General features: G+C 40.6%; 1 protein-coding gene across 4 annotated transcripts in view; it reads left to right on the top strand.

The window, feature by feature from the left end:
• The window catches only part of rgl1 (ral guanine nucleotide dissociation stimulator-like 1), a 177,639-nt gene that overhangs the window by 142,335 nt on the left and 14,332 nt on the right, over nucleotides 1-20,972 (top strand). For all 4 annotated transcript variants that reach the window (XM_078561568.1, XM_078561564.1, XM_078561565.1 and 1 more), the window contains 9 exons: nucleotides 948-1,081; nucleotides 3,217-3,432; nucleotides 5,828-5,931; nucleotides 6,593-6,677; nucleotides 11,862-11,951; nucleotides 14,069-14,155; nucleotides 14,766-14,798; nucleotides 15,782-15,903; nucleotides 17,562-17,651. In XM_078561568.1, the coding sequence (XP_078417694.1) occupies nucleotides 948-1,081; nucleotides 3,217-3,432; nucleotides 5,828-5,931; nucleotides 6,593-6,677; nucleotides 11,862-11,951; nucleotides 14,069-14,155; nucleotides 14,766-14,798; nucleotides 15,782-15,903; nucleotides 17,562-17,651 (961 nt within the window). The remainder of the gene's footprint in view (nucleotides 1-947; nucleotides 1,082-3,216; nucleotides 3,433-5,827; nucleotides 5,932-6,592; nucleotides 6,678-11,861; nucleotides 11,952-14,068; nucleotides 14,156-14,765; nucleotides 14,799-15,781; nucleotides 15,904-17,561; nucleotides 17,652-20,972) is intronic.

The following is a 20,972-nucleotide window of genomic DNA, read 5'->3' on the forward strand; positions in this document are numbered from 1 at the left end:
ATCACTTCTGAATGATAGTGTTGTGTCCGAGTTCATTTACGCATGACATGTAATGTTTTTCACCTCGAATGGTATTCTGAAGTAAAGTACTTAGGGACACCCACTGCCCGTAAGTTCACGGAGAGTTTGCCACTCTGTCCTAGAGTCTTGAAGTTCATTTGGGTTTCCTTTTGCATTTTTTCCTGAAATTGCTTCCGAATTTATAGTTCAGCTGAGCTAATTAAAAATGAATCACAGACTGACGTTAACTGGAAGAAGTTCCTTTTTTGTGTTTTGTGCCAAATGCTTATTTTTCACTCCAATCTCAACTTTTTGTGAAGCCTAACGCTGTCCAACTATTGGAGAGGCTCTTCAACATTTCTCAGCACTTCTGGAAAGGATCCTTGAAATGTTTGCCTCTCCTCCAACTCTCTCCCCCCACTCTTTCCCCTCCCACTAATTCCCAATCCAAGGGGTTATGATTACAGAATAACAGAATACATGAGCAAATCCTGTGTAGCGTATCTTCCCCTTAAGGTTACATTGTGACCTGTTTTCACCAAGCAGCACTTATTGTGACTTTCTGGGCAATTTCCTTTCTAACTGTTGCTGTCAATGATATTTTTTATATTCTATTACAAGGTTATTACGAACAACTGTTTAATGAGTTGGAAGATCTGCTGAGGCACAGATTTAGCTCCCCATCCATCATAGCTGCCTAATGGGAACTCCACAATAAATAAAATTATTTTCTTGCTACTTGAATGCTCCTAAAAGGCTTTGACTGCAATATCATAAAAGATTAATTTAATTCAATCTAGATTAGATTAAGAAATACAAAAGTAAGAAAATTGTAAGCCAGTGCACAATTTCTAATCTCTCTCAAGTTTGAAAAGTGATTGTTATAAGTTTTAGTTAAGTGCTGTGAACTTTGGGCACAAAGTAAACATCTCTTTTCGATTGCACAGATAGTAACCATGGAAATGTCACTTTCCACCTGGGAGAGGAAGGGGATGTAGAGATAGAAGGAGCTGACGAAAAACAGGACATCCTCTCCTTCCCGTCAGACGTGGTTGCAGAGCAGCTGACGTACATGGATGCTGTGAGTAAAGGCAAATTTGGGAGGACCAGTTGCCAAATTGTTCTAAATGTGATGTTTAAGTCTACAGTAAGCATCCCAATCCCTCTTTACACCATTAATGCTATTTAGTGCTCCGTCAGTCACTATAACTGAATTCACTTCACAAAGCTGTGTTCTAAGACATCAAAACATGTTGTTTGACATGTGACTTCAGTATCAAGATTGGAATGCCCATCAAAGAACTTCAACTGCTGCCTTTTGTTTTTCTGAATACGAATGTCATGTGAAATAAGTAGCCTTGGAGAAAATTGAAAACCCCTTTATTGTAACGTCTAGTATTGAGCTTCTGCTCAATGTGTGTAAGTAGTATTCCAGGATAAAAGCTGCAATGTTCAGAGCTGGCATAAAAATGGAAACACATATGAGCAGGCCAGTGCAACAGATAAAGCCTGATTCTAGCCTGCGTGAAAAAGTTTGGCAAGCTTTATCATTGCAATGATATAACATGTCAAAGTGCAACCAGTCAGCTTGATATCATTACGATGAGATTGATTTTACAATGTGATTGATTTGACAGACACCAATGGAAGGTAAATCGGATGAGCTGTAAAATCAGTCTTTCACCCAATCCCATCAGTTTCTTAACTGGCAGGTTAAATTAAAATGACCAGTCATGGTCTCCACAAACAAACAAAGCCTTTTAGAAATCTGTATAATTGAGCCTCCTACTTCATGCAATCGTCTTACGTTTTTAGAAGTTTGGGGGAGGGCAGTTTTTTTTTAAGCATTCTACAAATTGAGTTCCTTTAGCCAAGGTCAGCTATCCTCCTCTCCAAACATCACTAGATCCATGTAACAAAGTACATTCTGGTTTAGCGCACTTAGCCTTCTCCCCAACCTCACCTACATTCTGCCCCTCAGTGACATGATCTGGAGACATGGAGGTCAGCTTCTACATGTACATTGATGTCTAGCTCTACTTCTCTGCCACTTCTCAAGGCAATGATGCCTTGACTGGTAGTTTGCTCAGTTGTGCATGAGCCACAAATTTCCTGCCATTGAACGTGGAGAAGACTGAAGGCATAGTCTGTCTTCAGTGGGCACCAGAAACTGCATGCCCCACCCACCCCCCCCAACCTCCAAAACAATCGCCATCTCTGCCGAAACCAAACTGTCTACACACTAAGCGTCCTATTCAATCCCATTACAAAAAGCATTTCCTTCAACCTCTAAACACTGCCTGCCTTTATTCACAGTTCAGCCAGCCTTCCACTAAAACCATTATCTACACCTTTGTCATTTCCATATTCAGCTCTTACAAAGCTCTTCTGCCTAGCCTTAGAAGAGTTCTGCAAAGCTCTGCTGCTTGTATCCTATCCTATCCTGCACAAAATTTCTCTCTCTCTGGTATTTTGTGCCTATGCCCCACGCTGGAGGTTCCACCCCAAATCTTCTCTGCCTCTATGACCCTCCTTAAAGCCTGCCCCTTCGACTAAGATTTTGGTCAACTATCCTAATATTGTCTTTTGTTTCTGACTCATCATCCATTTTTTCTGGTTACATGTCTTAGAATACCACCCCAAGTAGATTAAGCATTGTAGGTGTAGCTGCTGTAGTTCCCTCTCACCTTTAGTTTTGGCCTTTTCCAAAGTTCTGTTCAGGCAATGATCATGGTGTTCATTTGAAGATCTTGACTAACAAACTTATGGAGGATGCAGTGTCCCTTGGCACTTAATTTTAAATGCTAACTAAAAATACTTTTTATAGTGTTAACAAATATTTTAATTGGTGCACATGAGGCTTTAGGGTAGATAATCTGGTCAAAAATAATCTTTCAGTTGTGGAGATAGAAATTTGTCTCTGGTTGTGCAAAGCTTGTGGTATTGGATTGGCCATCCGTTATGCACATCATCCAATATTATGAATGGATACTGCAAGTTTCACACCACTGCACAGTCTGCTCCTATCTCTCTGGCCATGATACACTCAGTCACTGACAGACCTTGTATTTCAGTTTTAACTGTACTATTGCAAAGCAGTGAGGCTAATTGACCCTTTTTTTAAATGGACAATTTTTTTGTTTGTACTTCAGTGTTCAAGTGGTCCATGGTACTGTAAACATCTTTAGACTTTGTTTATTTTTATTTTTTGATCAGCAACTGTTCAAAAAGGTGGTCCCCCATCATTGCCTGGGATGCATCTGGTCCCGACGGGACAAGAAAGAAAACAAACATCTGGCGCCTACAATCCGGGCCACCATCGCCCAGTTCAATGTCGTTACAAAGTGTGTCATCAGCACCATATTAAGGGATCTCCAACTAAAACCACAGCAGAGGGCTAAAATAATTGAGAAGTGGATTGACATTGCTCAGGTACAACACTTGTTTTTTGATTTAGTCTATGTGAAAGGCTAAATCCCAGAGTGTGTGGAAAAACCACCATAGTGGAAGAGAGCGTGTAAGTTGAGACCAAGCCGTTCAGGTTAGGTGTTCGCAAGTTCAAGTTCAGAGTGCCTCCTTAGATTGCAGCTGAGGGAGGATCCCAAGTAAGGTAGGTTTCTGAGGAAGAGTTGAATGCTTCTGTAGAATGATGAATCCTGGCACTTATAATTTCCATAGTGCTGAGAGCTTGGAATCTTAAATCAGTATAATTTGTTTTTGTGAACAACAAGCACCCAATATATGCTAGAAATTGTATCCTTTAGCCTCAAATTACAGAGTAATTGGGATAACTGGCCCCTTCTTAATTTGCACTACCTATTAGAGAAGCTGTTTTGCCGGCTCTTGTGCATTAGAGATCCCCCTAGTCACATCGCAGTCAGGCATCACTTGATTGTACAAAGTATGTGGTGGCCATGTGTCCAGTTTATAACTGAAATATTTTGATGAATGTCTTGCGTTTTTAAAGATATATAAAGCCACTGCTGGTTGTGCCCTGGGTCAAGACCTCCGCCCAGTCTTAAATTTGAGCTTTATTAACTTGATTTCCTTGAAGGACAAGTAAAGTAGCAGGATGTCTGAAGAGAGAGATTGGGGTTGTATAGCCAACAGTTCATGCCTCAGCTAATGTTTGCATTTGAACATTAACAAGTTTATTGTATGCGGGGCGGGGCGGGGTGGGGGGAAGCAAACTGATTTCAGGTTTTTAATTGTACTTCAAAAATGAAGTTGGCTATTAGGCATCACATCTGGTAGTTTGCCTCCCTCTATGGCTATAGTTAATGTTTATATTTTATTCTCCATTTTCTCCCTTCCAATCTAAGTCCTTGCTGATGTATGATCCTATGGCCAAACGGCTGCCTTCCAACATCTTGCCGAATTGGCTGTTTGTCATGTCTTTGACTGAAGCGATGAATGTTAGCATACTATTTGGGGGAAAATTGGGAAGGAGGAAGTATCATGCCTGATGCCAGGCCTGTCCTCACCAGATACTTAAATACATGACATTCCCAATAGTGTGGTTGGAAGGGGATCAGTGGCAGGGCCCTGTTTAGGTTGGGAACGGAGACAGATGGGACTCAAGAATATCTGCACCGGTTGGAGTTCTGTTTTCCTGGTCCTGACCATTTTGGAGAAGGTGGGTTTGAGGCCTTGCAAGGGCGCCCATCTCGGTTGGGCTCATTAAGAGCCTTAAGGGCATTGACGGGAGGCTGAATGGGATTTTCCACTTGATCTCTAGTTTCACAACACGACGGGTGCAATTCAACTGGAAAATGTAATTTTGTAGCTGGCACCCAGTGGCTGGCAGAGTCGGGTGCGAGAGTTCGAGAGCAGGCTGACGGGCCCTTCCTACCGAACTGGGAACCCGCACAACCAAAGGCCACCCTGCAGAGGGATTTCCAGCTCAGTGGTGGCCTTGGCTGCTTTATCTAGTATCAATTTAGATTGTTTTTTTAAAGTTGATGGGAGGGTGTTTCCATGTTGAAACTCCCTCCGTTACTTCTCCTTTACTGTAGCTGGCTGCTTCTCTCAAGCAGGAAGGCTGGTACCCCTCTAGGTTCACGAGTCCGCCTGTTGCCCATAATTGGACTGGGATCCTGTCTCCATGCCAATCAATGGGGTGCCTCCATAAAAATCACTGGTCAGTGACTGACTGCTTTTCCATCTCCTCCTCCCCAGCCAGGGGTGGCTTTGGGACCTGGCAGCAATCCCAGACCCTGTTTCCTGCCCTCGAGACGGGGAATTCTGACTGATTTATTTCTCTCCCTCCCTTCATAGAGCCATTTGTATGGAGGACGCTCCTGCTGATATCCTAGCTGAGATTAGCTAACTCGGTATCAACAGTTTTATTTTTAGTCAAAATGTAGCTAATAAAAGTGCTCTCAATTTTCTGATTTATATGCTTTGCTTTAGATGATTATCATGTGCTACTGGCCCTGCCCTTCTGCTCTTTGTCAGACGTTCCAATTTAGTATTAATTTATCAACCGAGTACAATGGGCACAGGAGCTTTCCCCACCGCCCCCTAGAAAATGTCTGTCTCTCAAACCTGCTCAGCCTGAAACCACCTTCAGTGTCATTGACCATAGCTGTCGGCCACCTGGCGAAAGTTGGCAGACGATGAGCTGAAGAGATTGTCATAGAGGAAAAATAAGTGAATAACAAGCTTTGAGTTGCCAAGAATTGTGAAAAATGTTTTTCCATGAAGCCTGCTTTTAATGCTGTTATTTTCACAGCTGACCTTTTTTGATACCTCAGGCTTTTGAACTGTCTATCAGGAAACCAGGAGCCACTGCTATTTACACAGAACTCTCTTGTTTTTTGAACAGGAATGTAGGATCTTGAAGAATTTTTCTTCTCTCCGTGCGATTGTATCTGCAATGCAGTCAATCCCAATATACAAGTTGAAGAAGACTTGGGCGTCTGTATCAAAGTAAGTGCCTTTTCCGAAGTAGCCATATATTATTTTTCATAAACATGTGGTAATGGGTTGCAGATTCTACCCTAAACTTCAGATTCTAGATGTGCTGACAGGGCTACCAGAGGCAAGTATGGTGCACCCCTAACAACTGGCTAATTTTCAGAATCTGTCTTCCTTTGGCAGGAGAATGAGGAGTGACTGAGCTAATTGTCCTTTTTTTAAAAAAAAACTTCAGCAATTTAAACTATTGTGCTCTGAAATTGATCCACTCTTAGATATAACTTGCCACAAAATTCTCCCTCTGTGGATATGATATGCCCAGTGATGTAAGATGGTGGCTTGTACAGGATGCTAAAAATACAGAGAAGATCCAGTCTTTTATCTTCTGAGGAAGCGCACTAAACCTTTTTACAGCACGTTTTGAAGCAAGTTTTATCCCTGTGTCATGGACAATTTGATTCCTGTTTGGATTTTTAGGTTTCTTGGAAGTTTCTCGTGGTGCCATGATATTTGCCAAAGGGCAGCTAATTCTGTGAAGCTCCTGTAATGCCTCGCCACCCTCCATTGTCTCTGCTACCTGTTTAATGTCAGTCCTTGACAGCCATTGGTTAATCTGCCTCTATTCTCTCTCTCTCTTTCTCTCATGAGTAATTTGTCTCAATCTCTTGACTAGGGACAGTATGTCGATGTTTCAAGAGCTTTCAGATATATTCTCCAATCAAAATAACTATCTGACCAGTAGAGAGCTGCTAATGAGGGTAAGATGTTGCACTTAGCCTGATGTATCTATATTCATGGGATGTTCAATGTTTTAAAATAAGTAACTTTTTAATGCGTAAACTGGTGGCTGGCTGCATATGGATGCTGTCAACTGGTGAAGAAATAGGGGAACATGTGCACTTTGTGGTAGGTGGTTGGCTTGGCTTAAATCTTCAAAGCCTGTGTCAGTCTCGATAGATATAATGGAGGTGGATGTTATTAACTCTTTAATAAACATACTTCTAACATGGGTATGCTGCCAAAGATGCAACCATGGATTCTCTTTCTCAATGTTTGCCAACTATCTTGGAAATTTGAACTCTTTTAACAAAGTGTAAAGTGGGACATGTGCCAATGATTTTTCCTATTTGCTTTGTGCACTGGGAGGGCCAAGTAATTAAAACCTAAGGTAGAACACTTACAGATTTAATTGGTTCCCATAAGTATTTATTTGATAAATGATCACCTGTTTTTCTTCCTTTTCTTGTTTGTTCTCTATAATAAGGATTAGTTGCTGCATGGGAACTGGAGCATATTTATAATATAATTGCTTTGTTTGTTGAATATTTCAGACGTTACTATCTAATTTCATGTAGTTGATACCAAAACAGACACACATTACAGCACCTGGAATCTTCAAGTGCTGTACCTTTTCGGAGAGCTGTATGCTGCAGGAATACTGATTGGTTTATCAGAGAAATTTAGTGGTGAAGGAGCCCATATCCACACTGGCTGATAAGGAGGCTACAAAAAGATATAGATAGGTTAAGTGAGTGAGCAAAAGACCTGGCAAATGGGAGTATTATGTGGGAAAATGTGGAATTATCCATTTTGGCAGGAAGAATAAAAGCGAAGCATATTATCCAAATGGTGAAAGTGCAGAGCTCTGAAATGCAGAGGGATCTGAGTGTCTTAGTGCATGAAAAGGCTAGTCTGCAGGTACAGCAAGTAATTAGGAAAGCTAATAGAATGTTATCATTTATTGCGAAGGGAATCGAATACAAATGTAGGGAGGCTATGCTTCACTTATACGGAGCACTAGTGAGACTGCATCTGGAGTACTGTGTACAGTATTGGTCACCTTATTTAAGGAAGGCTGTAAATGCATTGGAAGCAGGTCAGAGAAGGTTTACCAGACTAATACCTGGAATGAGCGGGTTGTCTTATGAGGAAAGGTTGTACAGGCTACACTTGCATCCGCTGGAGTTTAGAAGAGTAAGAGGCAAATTAATTGAAACCTTTTAAGATCCTGAGGGATCTCAACAGGGTGCGTGTGGAGAGGATGTTTCCTCTTGTGGGAGAATCTAGAAATAGGGGTCACTGCTTAAAAATAAAGGGTCATACATTTAAAAGTAAGATGAGGATCTTTTCTGAGGGTCGTGAGTCTTTGGAACTCTCTCTCTTCCTGCAAAGGTGGATTGATTCTTGGTAAGCGAGAGAGTGATAGGTTATTGGGGCTAGGTGAGTGCAGATTTGAGGTTACTATCAGATAGATATAATGGAGGTGGATATTACTAACTTTTTAATAAACATACTTCTAACATGGGTATGCTGCCAAAGATTGAGGTTACTATCAGATCAGCCAAGATCTCATTGAATGGTGGAACAGGATCAAGGGACCTAATGGCCGCCTCCTGCTCCTTGTTCATACGTTTCGTATTAGTAGCCATCAGCATAATCCCACTTTCCAGCTCTTGGTCTGTAGCCTTGTAGATCATCTCTTCAAGTTTACATCCAAGTACTTTTTAAATGATATAAGTGTTTCTGTCACAATGAGTGAGTTCCAAATCCCTAACATGCTCCTTAAGGACCATGCCAATGTCCCCCACCTCTCCGCACACTGGTTACCATTATGGTTCCTAATAGGCCCTACTCTTTCTTTAGTTGTGCTCTAGCTCTTTGTTTAGAAAAAAAATCTTTGCGTTTCTTTGATTTTACTTGCCAATATTTTTTAACACCCTCTCTTTGCGTTCCCAATTTTAAAAATATTTCACCCCTACACTTTTTATACTCCTAGGTTTTCTGCAGCACTGATCCTTTGGTATTTGGCCTTTTTTTATCCTTTCCTTTAAGCCCCTTGACTTTTAGTCCCACCTTTTTTTTTACTTCAAGGGAACATACTTGTTCTGAAACCTCTATCTCTTCCTTGCATGCCTCCTACTAAGGACTAAAACCAGTTTAATAACCGCTCCTTTTCTCTGATGTGCTTAGCAAAAATTTTGATTGTTGGTTTTGCCAGAATATTTTGAAAGCTCTGGAAGGCAGCCAAGTATACCAAAGTTATGAGTTTCACACAAAAAAAGCAAGCCTGACTGGAAAGACACGTTCACCACATTTTTGGATTGGGATCTCAACCCCCAAACCTTGGTGTCTGAAAAGGACCAAACTGCATTCAATTAACTTGAGGGGTTGAAAGGCTTGCCTGGTTTCAAGAGTGCGTGTGTTTGATATGATTTTTGCAATGCCCTGCTGTGGTTATACAAAACAAAAAGTCAATGTAACTATTTTTTGACTTGCTCGATTTGACAGTACGACAACAGTTCAGTTCATCTGAATTGTATTAAAAAAAAAATTATTTGCTCCCAGCACATGTTTATTAGACTTCTAGGAATTGCAACATCTACATTCTTCTCCTCCTCCTCCTCTTGTTTTTTCCTTCTGCCAGACCTGATGCTGTCAGACCTGGGTTTTTGCAGCATTTTCTGTTTTTATTTCAGATTTCCAGTATCTGCAGTATTTTACTTTTATTTTAAGAATAAATGCAGTATTTTTGTTAGACCATGAATCTGAGTTCTAAAATTAGTCTGTCAGGCACTCTGGTCTGTAACCTCTGAGCTCAGGGTGTCGTAACTCAGGGGTACCCCAAAGATATGCTGGTGCAAATTCCACCCCCCCTCCCAAACCCCCAGACAGTAGACCCCAGGTTAGGATCGCATGGCAATTGCCTGGGAAGTTCAAACTTCTGTTGGGCAATTGTCCTGCAATGGGAATCAACCAAAAGTACAATATAAATCGCAAACTTCGGATGGTTCTGACTGTGTTGCAGCAATAAGCTATTCAGAAAATGTTAGAATCAAAACCACTTCTAACTTCTTGATAGCTATGGTACTGACCATCGCACCCCACCCACTGACCATCTGACCATCTTCCTCTTTCCTCTCCCCAGCCACAGTCCTACCCACTTAGCTTACAAACTTACCTTCTCCTTGGCTTCTCAAAGTCGCTGGTCCTTTAAAGCTACCTGCTTTACAGCAGCTAGTCGTTTTTTTTTAAGAAGAGGTCTGGCTTCCTTCCCTCTGACTTTCCTGCCCTCGACACAAGGCCTTGGGAACCCACTGCATTACACTGTTCTCGGCCGACCCGAGTCAGAAGGTCAAAAGAGTGGCTCAATGTCAAGGTGAAAAAGTGGGAGCGGAATTGCAGTGCGACTCCCATTGCCGCTCCACAGAAGTTATGGGCCTCAATTTCGTCAGTTGGGACCAGAGACCTGAGTAGAGTACAGAAACTATCTTTTCAATTGCTCTCCATGTGCTTGCCTCAGAATTTCCCCTGTCTTGTATGATCACATTGGCCTGTTGCTCCCTGGCCACCTTTTGTTATCCCTGGGCATATTCAGATGATGGAATAAATTGGGTATTTAATAGCAGCCTTTTATTTATTGTATTCTGTTATCAGTGCATGGTATTGAACCAATTTGCAATCTGGAGTGAATCTAAAAGTAGTTTGTATTTATGGTTGCACATGTGCAGCATGAAGGGTTTGGAACTTTCTATAGAGAATATATATGGAAAAATGTGAGTTAAAAATTGGACAGTTATGAAACTGTCCTGTAATGGTTTCTTTCTTAATAAGTGGAATGAATATTGAAGCATGCTTCACCGATCTTTCAACATATGTATTACATGGATACGTACTTTGTCAGTGTGATTTTCTAAGCTTTCTTGGGATATGGATGTCATTAACAAGGTCACCATAGAAGGTCATTATTTACTGCCCATCCTTTCTTGTCCCTGAAGGTGGGGGTAGGATGCTGCCTTGACATGCTCCAGTGCATGTAGTGAAGGTAATTGCTCAATATGGTTAGGAAGTAAATTCTAGGATTTTGATCTGGCAATCCTAACTTTTGCTGTTATTTGTTGAAATGTTCAAAAATGATGTTTTATATCACATTATTTTTATACACTTTGAGGCATCAACTTCATTGACCAGTATCCTGCAACTTGATCTGAAAACTTTCAGGAAATCCGAAGTAGTCCCGAAATGAACATTTTACAAAATTCCCCTCCAACCTCCCAGCAAATTGGGTTATTAATGGGAGAGGTGATGTACATCACTGAAGTGCCCAACTTTGTTTAAAATGTGGGGTATGGTGGCATAATGATGACGGTGTTACTGGACTAGTAATCCAGTAGATGTGATTAATGATCCCACCTCAATGAGTTCAAATCCAACCACAGCAACTGGGGAATTTAAGTTTGATTAAATAAATCTGGAATAAAAGCTGGCATCAGCAATGCCAACCATGAAACTACCAGATTGTCATAAAAATCCATATGGTTCCCTAGTGTTCTTGAGGGAAAGAAATTTGCTCTCTTATGTCCTGGACTACATGTGACTCCAGATCCACAACAATGTAGTTGACTCTTAACTGTCCTCTGAAATGGCCTAGTAGTTGTCAAAATGATGGCTCACCACCACCTCGAGGGCAATTAAGAATGGACAACAAATGCTGATCTTCCTGGCAATGTCCACATACCACAAATGGAAAAGAATTTGAGATGGAAGTTCCCTCAATCAAATCACCCTTGGAACTACAGAACAGTTAATTCTGCCAACAGACAATCCAGTTTCATACACTCAGGAGTATCACCCAGGAATGAATATCCTCCTTATTTGAGTGTTATAATCTCTCTCCATGGGTCCAGCATTAATATCAGTTTTCTGGCAAATAATCCTCAGTATGGCATAAATTGTAGTTTCACTTCAAAACATTGCTACCTGGTTACTTACGACAAGTTAGGATTTTCCCAACATGTTGACATAAGGCTCCGATTTGCAAAGTAATATTAATAGTTAAAAAAAAAAGCAAGGCTTTTGGGCTGAAATCTGATATCTCATTTGGTGTTATGGGAGATCTAGTTGGCCACGAATTGTTAATTGTTAATTTCTTCCTAAATCTTCAGGAAGGAACTTCGAAGTTTGCAAGCCTTGACAGCTGTGTGAAGGAAAACCAAAAACGGGCTCAGAAACGACTACAACTGCAGAAGGACATGGTGAGTTGTCCATTCAGTACCAGGAATTAACTGTTCTCAAAATTAAAACTCAAAATTCTGACTTCCGACTGAAGCCTGTGATTCACCTTTTACACAATGCTGAAGCTTTGTACTAAATTAACCATTAACCAGTTCTCCTTGCGATTTGCAATGAAGGCACCAGTGTTGCCACTGTTAAAACTCTTAACATTGGTTACAATTTAAAAGATAATATATTTGCGTTGTACTAATGATTATGGATGTAAACATGTTCTGATTTATATAGTTCTGCATCGTTTAGATGTGAAATTTTCTACATTTAAGATAATTCTAAGCTAGTATGCGCAGAATATTCCCCATGGTCTCATGGGTAAAGACAGCTTCCTGTTCAATCACTGCTGAATATACTAATGTTCACAAGGACAGAAATTGGGGCTCCTACTTGGTCACCTATTTTAGGGTAGGGAAGGAAGAACCAAAACCATACTGAACAGATAATTCAGATGCCAGAATTTTGGGCTTGTCGAGCGGGGTCAGGGCCCTCTCATCGAGGCGTAAAATGACACGGGGTGACATTGGGCGTGCATCCTGACTTCCATGCGCATCATTTATACTTTCAGTTCGGCGGGCACGCAGCCAAGTCGGTTGCACGCCTGCCAAACTGTCAAAGGCCTATTAAGGCCATTTTAAAAACTAATTAAACTGAGCTGCCCACGGGCGGGATGAGGCTTCATGAAGCGTTTATAAATAGATTAAAAATTTTTATAAAACTTCATTGACATGTCCCAGCTCATGTGACACTGTCACACGAGGGGACATGTCTTAATTTTTTTTCTCATTATTTAAATTTTTGAAAATGTAATTAAGCTTCCTGAGGCAGCTCCGTGCCTCTGAGATTTCTGTGCTCTTTTTGCCCGCGTGTGCGAAAGAGCGCAGGCCCTGACTCGAAAACCCCCACCCGCACAGGGAGTGCACAGCGCTTCCGGGCGCAAGTCACGCTGGGCAGGCCTTAATTGGCCAGCACGCATAAAATGGCGGCGCCGATCGGGTCCATGCCTGCCCCCCGCCCCCCAAACAGGGGTTGTGGGGGGGGTGGAATTCTACATAAAGAGCCATTGCGGCAGGCTGAATAGATGTTTCCAGGGATGAGGGTTGTCCTATGAAGAGATTGAGTAGACCTGTACACTAGAATGAGAGGTAATCTCATTGAAACTCACTCTTCTGAGGGGGTTTTGCTGGAAATCTCTACCCCCAGAGAATTGTGGGTGCTCAGTTGCTGAGTATAGTCAAGGCTGAGATCAATAGATTTTGGACTCCTGAGGGAATCGAGTGACGGGAGGATCAGGCTGAAATGTGGAGTTGAGGTCAGAGATCAGTCGTTAACTTATTGAACGCTGGAACAGTCTCCTGGGGCTTCTCTATGTTCTTATGAATCCCCTTCTGTGCTATAAAATTATACAAAGTAGACTGAGCTGTTGATCCTACCAATAGCTCCTGCTGGAAAGTTACATATCTGATCACTGAGGACCCAAATGAGCTCAGCTGTAATGTCCTCTGATGGAATAGGCTACAAACAACCATCTAGGTCACCAAATGAAGGACAACCTCTGTTTGGTTTCAGCTCCAGCCATGAATTCAGTCAGTTCTTTCTGGTAATAAAGGAGAAAAAGGAAAGGCGATAGAAGACAATATATAATGTTTTACTTGTATTTACAAATAAATGAACTGCCAGTAGTTTGGGTTGAGTGAAACAATACTTTATTTGACCAATGCTGTTTATGTGCATTATCTTATGTACATAAGTGGTAAGTAATTAAGTATTCACCATAAGCAAGAAAAGGTAATCCCAGTTATAACCCCTAATGTGTGGAAGAACTCCCAACCTTCAAATGATAGTTACCCAAAGAGTGAGGTTGGTTAGCTCAACACAGACCAGAGATCAAACTCTGAATTTTCTTGTCCAAATGGGTATAGCTTTGTATCCCACAGCATAAGTCTGTATTTAAATGGACTCCATGTTCTGGTTGCAAATTGATTTAGTTGCATACAAAAGGGAACGGGTTAAGTATGGATAGTATGTTTAGGAAATGTGGCAACTCATTCAAAATGGGTTAAACAAATTTGCCTCTACTTTATAGGGTGTGATGCAGGGAACTGTGCCCTACTTGGGAACTTTCTTAACTGATTTAACTATGTTGGACACGGCTCTTCCAGATTATGTTGACGTAAGTCTGTTTATGACATGTTGGACTCCTCCTTTGCTGATAATTGCTATCATTACAGTTTCAGTGTAAGTTGCTTGGAGATGGGAATCAGTTAGAGTAAAACTACTAATGAGATTAATCAATGAAATATATTAGAGAAAGTACATGCATAGCTTTGTTAATTTGATGTTTTGTACTATGGATCAAACACTTAGTAATTTGCATGCACCTTTATTCACAATGCAGCTGGTTATGAATATAGCCCTATTTTTTTCTGTATCCTGATAATGTTGTATAAATTGTGCACTTTTATTTTGTGCAGGTAATTTCTGTTAATTGGACATCTCTCTCAATTACATTCTCTCAAATCGCTGCTCACTTATTTGTCATCACCAAGTTGATTATATTTGACTGCGGCAAAGGACTTGGTGTACTGTGCAAAATCATGACTTGACAGTGCAATACGTTATTTGTGTTGTACACATGATTGAGTTTTGGCTACATACTAATTTGGAGCCAAGTTTACAGGGTTGTATTTTGCTCATGACCTTTCAAGTCCATAATCTTGTAGTACAATCTGACCTTTTTACAAGTTGAATTAATGTGTTTTGTCCTTGTTTGTCTCCTATAGAGTGGCTTGATCAACTTTGAGAAGAGACGAAGGGTTAGTATAATTTATTACGCTTTGCTAAACTTTCAAAACTGTATTGGGGTGTGGGGAGCTTGCCTCTAAATCTTATAGATTTTTTTTCACTTGGGTGGGGGGAAGGAGGGGTCCAAAACTAAGGGTCTTAAATGTAAGGTAGTCACTAAAAAGGAGAAACTTCGTTACACAGTGTGGTTAGCGTGCAGAACATGCTGCCACAGGGAGCAGTTGAGATGAATAGCATAGATGCCTTTCAAGGAAAGGTAGATGCAGGAGAAAGGAATGGGAGAATATTCGGAGTCTTCTGAAGCAGGACTGGAGAAGTATAAACACCAGAACAGGCCAGATGGCCTGTTTCTGTGCTGTTAATTTGATGCAATTTACCTTCCAGCAGTCACTGCCAGGTACAGCCTATACCTGGTGTTGATACATGGATGAAATCATGATTTAATTATGTCTAGGCATGACTGAAAATATTACATTAATCATGAGATTGGATAATTCCTCAATATTCCAGAATATTCCAGCCAATTCAATGTCCACAAAGTTAAGTCATGCTGCAGACCTTGGAAAAATCCATTAACTTTTTCACCACCTGCCTTGGTATCAATAACAATAGATCTAACACTACTATTATGCTATTATGGACTAACTCTTTAATAACTTCTCTCTCAAGCCTTTTATTAGTTTATATGGTTCTAAAATGAATGCTTGATCGATATTTTTAAAAGACCAATCTTTGAGGCACTGCTTCGGTAGAATGACGTCCTGAAACCATCCTTGAATAATCTATATAGAAATTCATTGCTGAGAGGCCACATGAGAGTCCTCCCAATGCAAGAGATTTTAAGACATGATTCACTGTGCATCAAGTATTTAGCAAACAAAGTTTTTAAAGTACGCTCCTCAAAATACCACTGATTTAGGATGTAGCAGTAGTAATTATAGCAGTTTTGTGTATTTTTTTTTAAACCTTTCAATTTTTCTTTGTGTTCTTTCAGGAATTTGAGGTAATAGCACAGATTAAATTGCTGCAGTCTGCTTGCAACAGTTATAGCATCAGTCCAGTCCAGAAGTTTCTAAAATGGTTCCACGGTCAACAATACTTGACTGATGAAGAAAGGTAAGAGGTATTGCAAGAATGTGCTGATCAAACCATTAAGGGCTGTGTGTGTGTGTGTATATCCTTCCACCATTTTAATAACTCTTCAATTCTAGTGAGCCTGCCGGTTGTCTTCGCCTTCCCTGGTTTTTTTGGGATGGAGTCTGACTTAGCAGGGTTTTGCTCGCTACACAATGAAACTGTGCCATCATCATATCAAAATGTGTTTTATTACTGAATAGTGAGACAAACCATAGTAATAAGCCAGCAGTTACAGGAAAATGCAAAAACTTAATGAGACCCTGATCCAGAGACCCCCATTGTGACAACTTGGCAAGAGTTTCCATTTGGGCACATCTGGTAAATTATGCTCGTTTTGAAGTGTTTCTTTTCCCCTCCAGTTTCTCCTCAGACGCTTCTGCACATTTTATGTCAGTGATATGTACAATAAACCAACTTAATTGGTCAGCATTTTAGATTGTGATTTTTTTTGAGCTTGTTTCAAAAAAAACATATTCCTTGATCTACTGCAGTTTTATTAATGCAGCCAAAAATGGTGTATCTCAAAGAAGGTGGTAATCTGTGTCTAGTCCACCACTTGTGAGTAACTAGATTTGAAATTACTGAAAATTACTTTTTTAAAACTTGTATTTTTAAAAAATATTTACAATTGATTTGCAGCAGTTGGCTTCTTATTAAATGAAAAAAAAAATTTAAAGTGCGCCTGTTAAGTGTTCGTTCTTTTTTATTTTAAAAAGTTTTATTTTAAATGCCTCAGGCTGCAAGTGGACATGTGGAGCAGATACCTGGAATGATGATTCATTTGACCTGGGAGTATGGCCAATTTTATGGGTGGGGGGCAGCTTCTAGTACAATTTAAACTAGTGAAAAATATTGTAGAGACTGTTTCCACTGAACATAAGTCATACTTAATTTCTTTGATCTTTTGGACTGGTTTGGCTGATTTTGGGCAGATTGCACTGAAAATATTGGCAGCAGAAACTCAGGGGGCACTGTTTTGTCTGCTTTTATTGCTAGTCAACAGGAACTGCTCCATCATTTTAGTATCAGTAGACCTAGCACATAGTGACTACCACTCCAAAATGACTGATCCACCTCCCTCTTTGACTCCTTGCAAGATGATGTCCATTGTCAGCTGTGTGCACTTGCGTAACCGTGCAGATGGAGGCCAGGAGTTTGTTGTGGGTGTAAATTTGCAACCTATTCTATCACTAAGCACTGGAAATTCGATTTCCATTGCTAATCAGTTCACTTTCTACAAGTCCAGTTCTTTATTCATTTTCCTATACCTGATGTACAAGTTGGGCCATTTTTTTCCCCTTCAGTGTGCCCTGCACAATGGCTGCGATGTATAATGGTGGCTGTCTTCTGAGAACGTCTGACACATGAAGTTAAATTCTTCTCGATCTGCTTTTCGTAGTTTAAAAAAAAGATTGCAGTTCCAGTATTGAGAACAGTTCTCGTTGTAGCAGTTAAACATTAATCAAAGTAATGTGCAGTGTTCTCCTGCCTGAAAATAAGTGACTTTTGGAAGTAAGTTAATTCATGCAAATTGTTTGTACAAATGAGTTTTTCAAAATGCTGGGAATATTAATCAAGAGCATCTGTTTATTTTTAATTGGACCTTGTTTGAAATGTGTTTATCTGCCATCCTGCAGCTATCATGTATCCTGTGATCTAGAGGCAGCTCCCGATACTAGTCCCACATCACCAAAGCCCAGAAAGAGTGTGGTGAAGCGCCTCAGCCTGTAAGTATCACATGATGAGCACAGGAAATGTCTCATCTGATTACTTCCTTTGTTATAGGAATCAATAAACCATGAATGGAGTCTTTTGATGTGTGTTTGTTTATTGTTTTACTGAAGTGTGAAGTTTTGGTGGTTGATAAAGTTGAGTAGTTTGAGACAATGTGATAAGCATTGAAGTTTTCCTTACCTCATGCCTGTAGCTGTTGTAGACTTAATTGATAGAGTTTGATTGCAATGACCAGTCAATAATGCCATTATCGTTGTATCATGTGACTACCAGGATGGCAGAAGTTAAACCAGATAAACTTTGGTCTTTTCATGTCTAGCAGTTCCCATGTATCCACTGATAGAAGTTTGTACCCCGGCTAGATTCCACCTTTGCAAATTCGTATTTACAAGGGGAGGAATTTTTTTAAAAATTGGATTAAGATGCAAGGGCCTGCACATAGTTGTGAGCCTATGTTATGAAAACTGGATGGATTTGACTATGAATGCAAATCACATCTAAATCACTCTGTCTGAAATTTGTTCTGTTTTCATGTGGGTCAGCAAGCAGTGAAAAAATCCTCTATCTGCAACTTTATCTTCAGTGATTCTTGTTTGAAGCTCCACTGCAGTATTCGGATATGCTTCCACCTACAAGTTAACGTGCGTGCTGGCGTAGACTACAGTCATTGTTTTCAGAATTACTTCTGAAGCAGAGATAACCATCTTTAGCTGTTGTCCATTGGACATAAATAAAGCAGATATCAGCCAAGTGATTTGCCCCTGTAGAGGTTCAGAGGGAGAATCACGCCTTGTTGCTGTGTTGTACCTTTCAGTAGTCTGCATTGCAGCTTATGGTTGTTTTGGTCATATGATATAGAAATGAAGAAAGGGAAGAGAAACACTTATGCATTGCCTGGTACATCTTCTCTTCATGTGACTGTGGATTTTATATGCATATTATGTAGGTTACTTTAGCTTAATTGCTGCCGCACTCCAAGAAGTACAATGAGCACTCGTCTGTATTTGATGCCACAAAGCTAATCTGCTCTTGCTCCCCCTGCATCATTTAATGCCTAATAAGTCAACACCAGGGGTTTGTAGTGCTAAATTGCCATTTTGTTTGCATCCAGCCATATGTGCCAAACAACTGCTTTGCTATTTATGCTTATTTCCATGGGTCAAGCTGCAGGGAATGGAAAGTTGGAGCAGCCAGTGGGCATAATCAATTATTCCCCCTGTGCTGTAGATCCTTAAAGTAAATCATTGACTGATGCTCTACTTTATTTTGAGTGACTATTGAGAAGTTCTGAACTATTTTTGGTTGTTGCTGTTCTGTGACTAATGACTATGCTGTATGTAACATTTGTCAGTGGTTTTGTGCAACAGCATTAACTACCACTTGCCGCATCTAGCACATTTAAAATAGCCAATTGGAGGTTTTGGGTTTTGCCTACTTGGACTTGTATCAGGAGAAGATTACCACAAAGTTGCCTACAAGGTTATATTGTTCAGGGCTGTGCTTTCCACAACACTAGTGTTTTCATTACAGATGGTATCTTTTTGTCTTTCTCATTTTTGTTCTGCTTCATCTGGTTCCAAATAGAACATGGTATTTATAGCGGCAATTTTTTTGATTGTATAATCATGGGTGACATTGATTCCTGTTGAAATGGTTAATTACATGGGCACTTAGCCTTAACTCAGTGGTAGCACTTTCACCCCTAGTCAGAAAGTTATGAATTCAAGTTCCACGCAAAGACTTGAGCATATAATCTAGACTGACTCTCCAGTGCAGTACTTGAGAAGGTGCTGCTCTGACAGAAGTGCAGTTTCAGATGAGACTTGTAAAAATGAGACCGCCATTTGCTGTCTCGAATGTAAAAGACCTCGTGGCACTAATCAAAGAGGAGCTGAGGACTTCTCACCAGTATTCTAGCCAATATATATCCCTCCTCCAACATAGCATAACAGGTGATGATTTCATTTATTTAATTCCTGTTTTGGGATCCTGCTGAGTATAAACTGACTGCCATGTTTCCTGCAGTGCAACACTGCAGTCTGACTGCTTATTTGACATTCAGTCACAGATGAGGCAGAGCTCCCTAAAGCTTGGTTGCATCCTACTGTATAACTCCTGCGCTTTAACCGTGACTCCATCATGTTCACCCACTGCTATTTTGGGTTGAACTCAATAGTGCACAACCCCACAGTCCCCAGTTTGACCCTGATCTGGGCATTAAACTCCATAGGATCATAAGAACAAGCAATTAACCACTTGAGCCTGTTCTGCGTTTCAGTGAGGCCATGGCTGTTTTGTGACTGAACTCTCTACCCCCAGCTTTGGTCATAAACCTTAACCAGAAAGCTATCATTCTCAGATTTAGAATTGACAACTGATTGTCATTTTGAAGAAGAGTGTTCCAAACTTTTACCATCTGCTCATCTTCTATCTGGCAATCTCTTCTGATTCCCTTTGACTCATTCCCTCACCAGCCTCCATTGATTCCATATCCACAACATACAGAATCCTTCCATGAGCTTGTCCATACCTACCTCTGCAATTTCCTCTAGCCCCAGGGGTCCAGTTAAGACTTTCTGATGTGATTCCGATCTTCATTGAATTCTGTCCTTCTCTCCACATTATGATTGGCAAGAGTCCTCAGCTGTTTGGAGCCTTCGTCCTCAATTGTTTCATGTATGCCCACCATGAGCCTTTAGAAAAATTACCATGCCATCTGCTCTACTTCAATCAAGTGTTTTGGAGCATTTGACTATGTTAAAGGTGGAATATAAATGCGAGTTCCTCAGCACAACTCCTATCTTTAGCTGCACTAGAAGACCAAATTCAGAGTTCGCTATCCTTATAAAAGCTTTGTGTGCAGCTTCCTATCAAATAGCAGTGATGTTACTTTTTTCGCTTTGTTGCTCTTAATTTTTCTGAAAGATGAATTTTATTATGTACACATTAAGGTATGGCAATGTTGGAGAAATTTTCTGTGCTGAACATTTAATACCAGATTTTTCCATTTATAAGAAATAGGTTAATGGCAGGGTTGGAATAACACACCAAAACCTGGGCTCGGATGTCATCTGAGCACGCAAAACAAAAGGCCTGGTGGAATTTTTCTCCCCAGCAGAATGGGGAAGATCTCTTGGCAGGAGGCCATTTCTGCCCAGGTTCTTCAGGAAACAATTCTCCTCCCTCGACATCAGTGAGGAATTGTGCATCAGATCCACCTGCCACCCCCAGCCTTCACTAAGGAGGGCCTCATTGAAATATGCCACCTATTCCGACCCCAGCACGGAATCCCCCTTTCGTGATAAATTTAAACC

The sequence above is a fragment of the Cetorhinus maximus genome, chromosome 17, assembly GCF_964194155.1.
Source record: "Cetorhinus maximus chromosome 17, sCetMax3.hap1.1, whole genome shotgun sequence".
Lineage (NCBI taxonomy): Eukaryota > Metazoa > Chordata > Chondrichthyes > Lamniformes > Cetorhinidae > Cetorhinus > Cetorhinus maximus.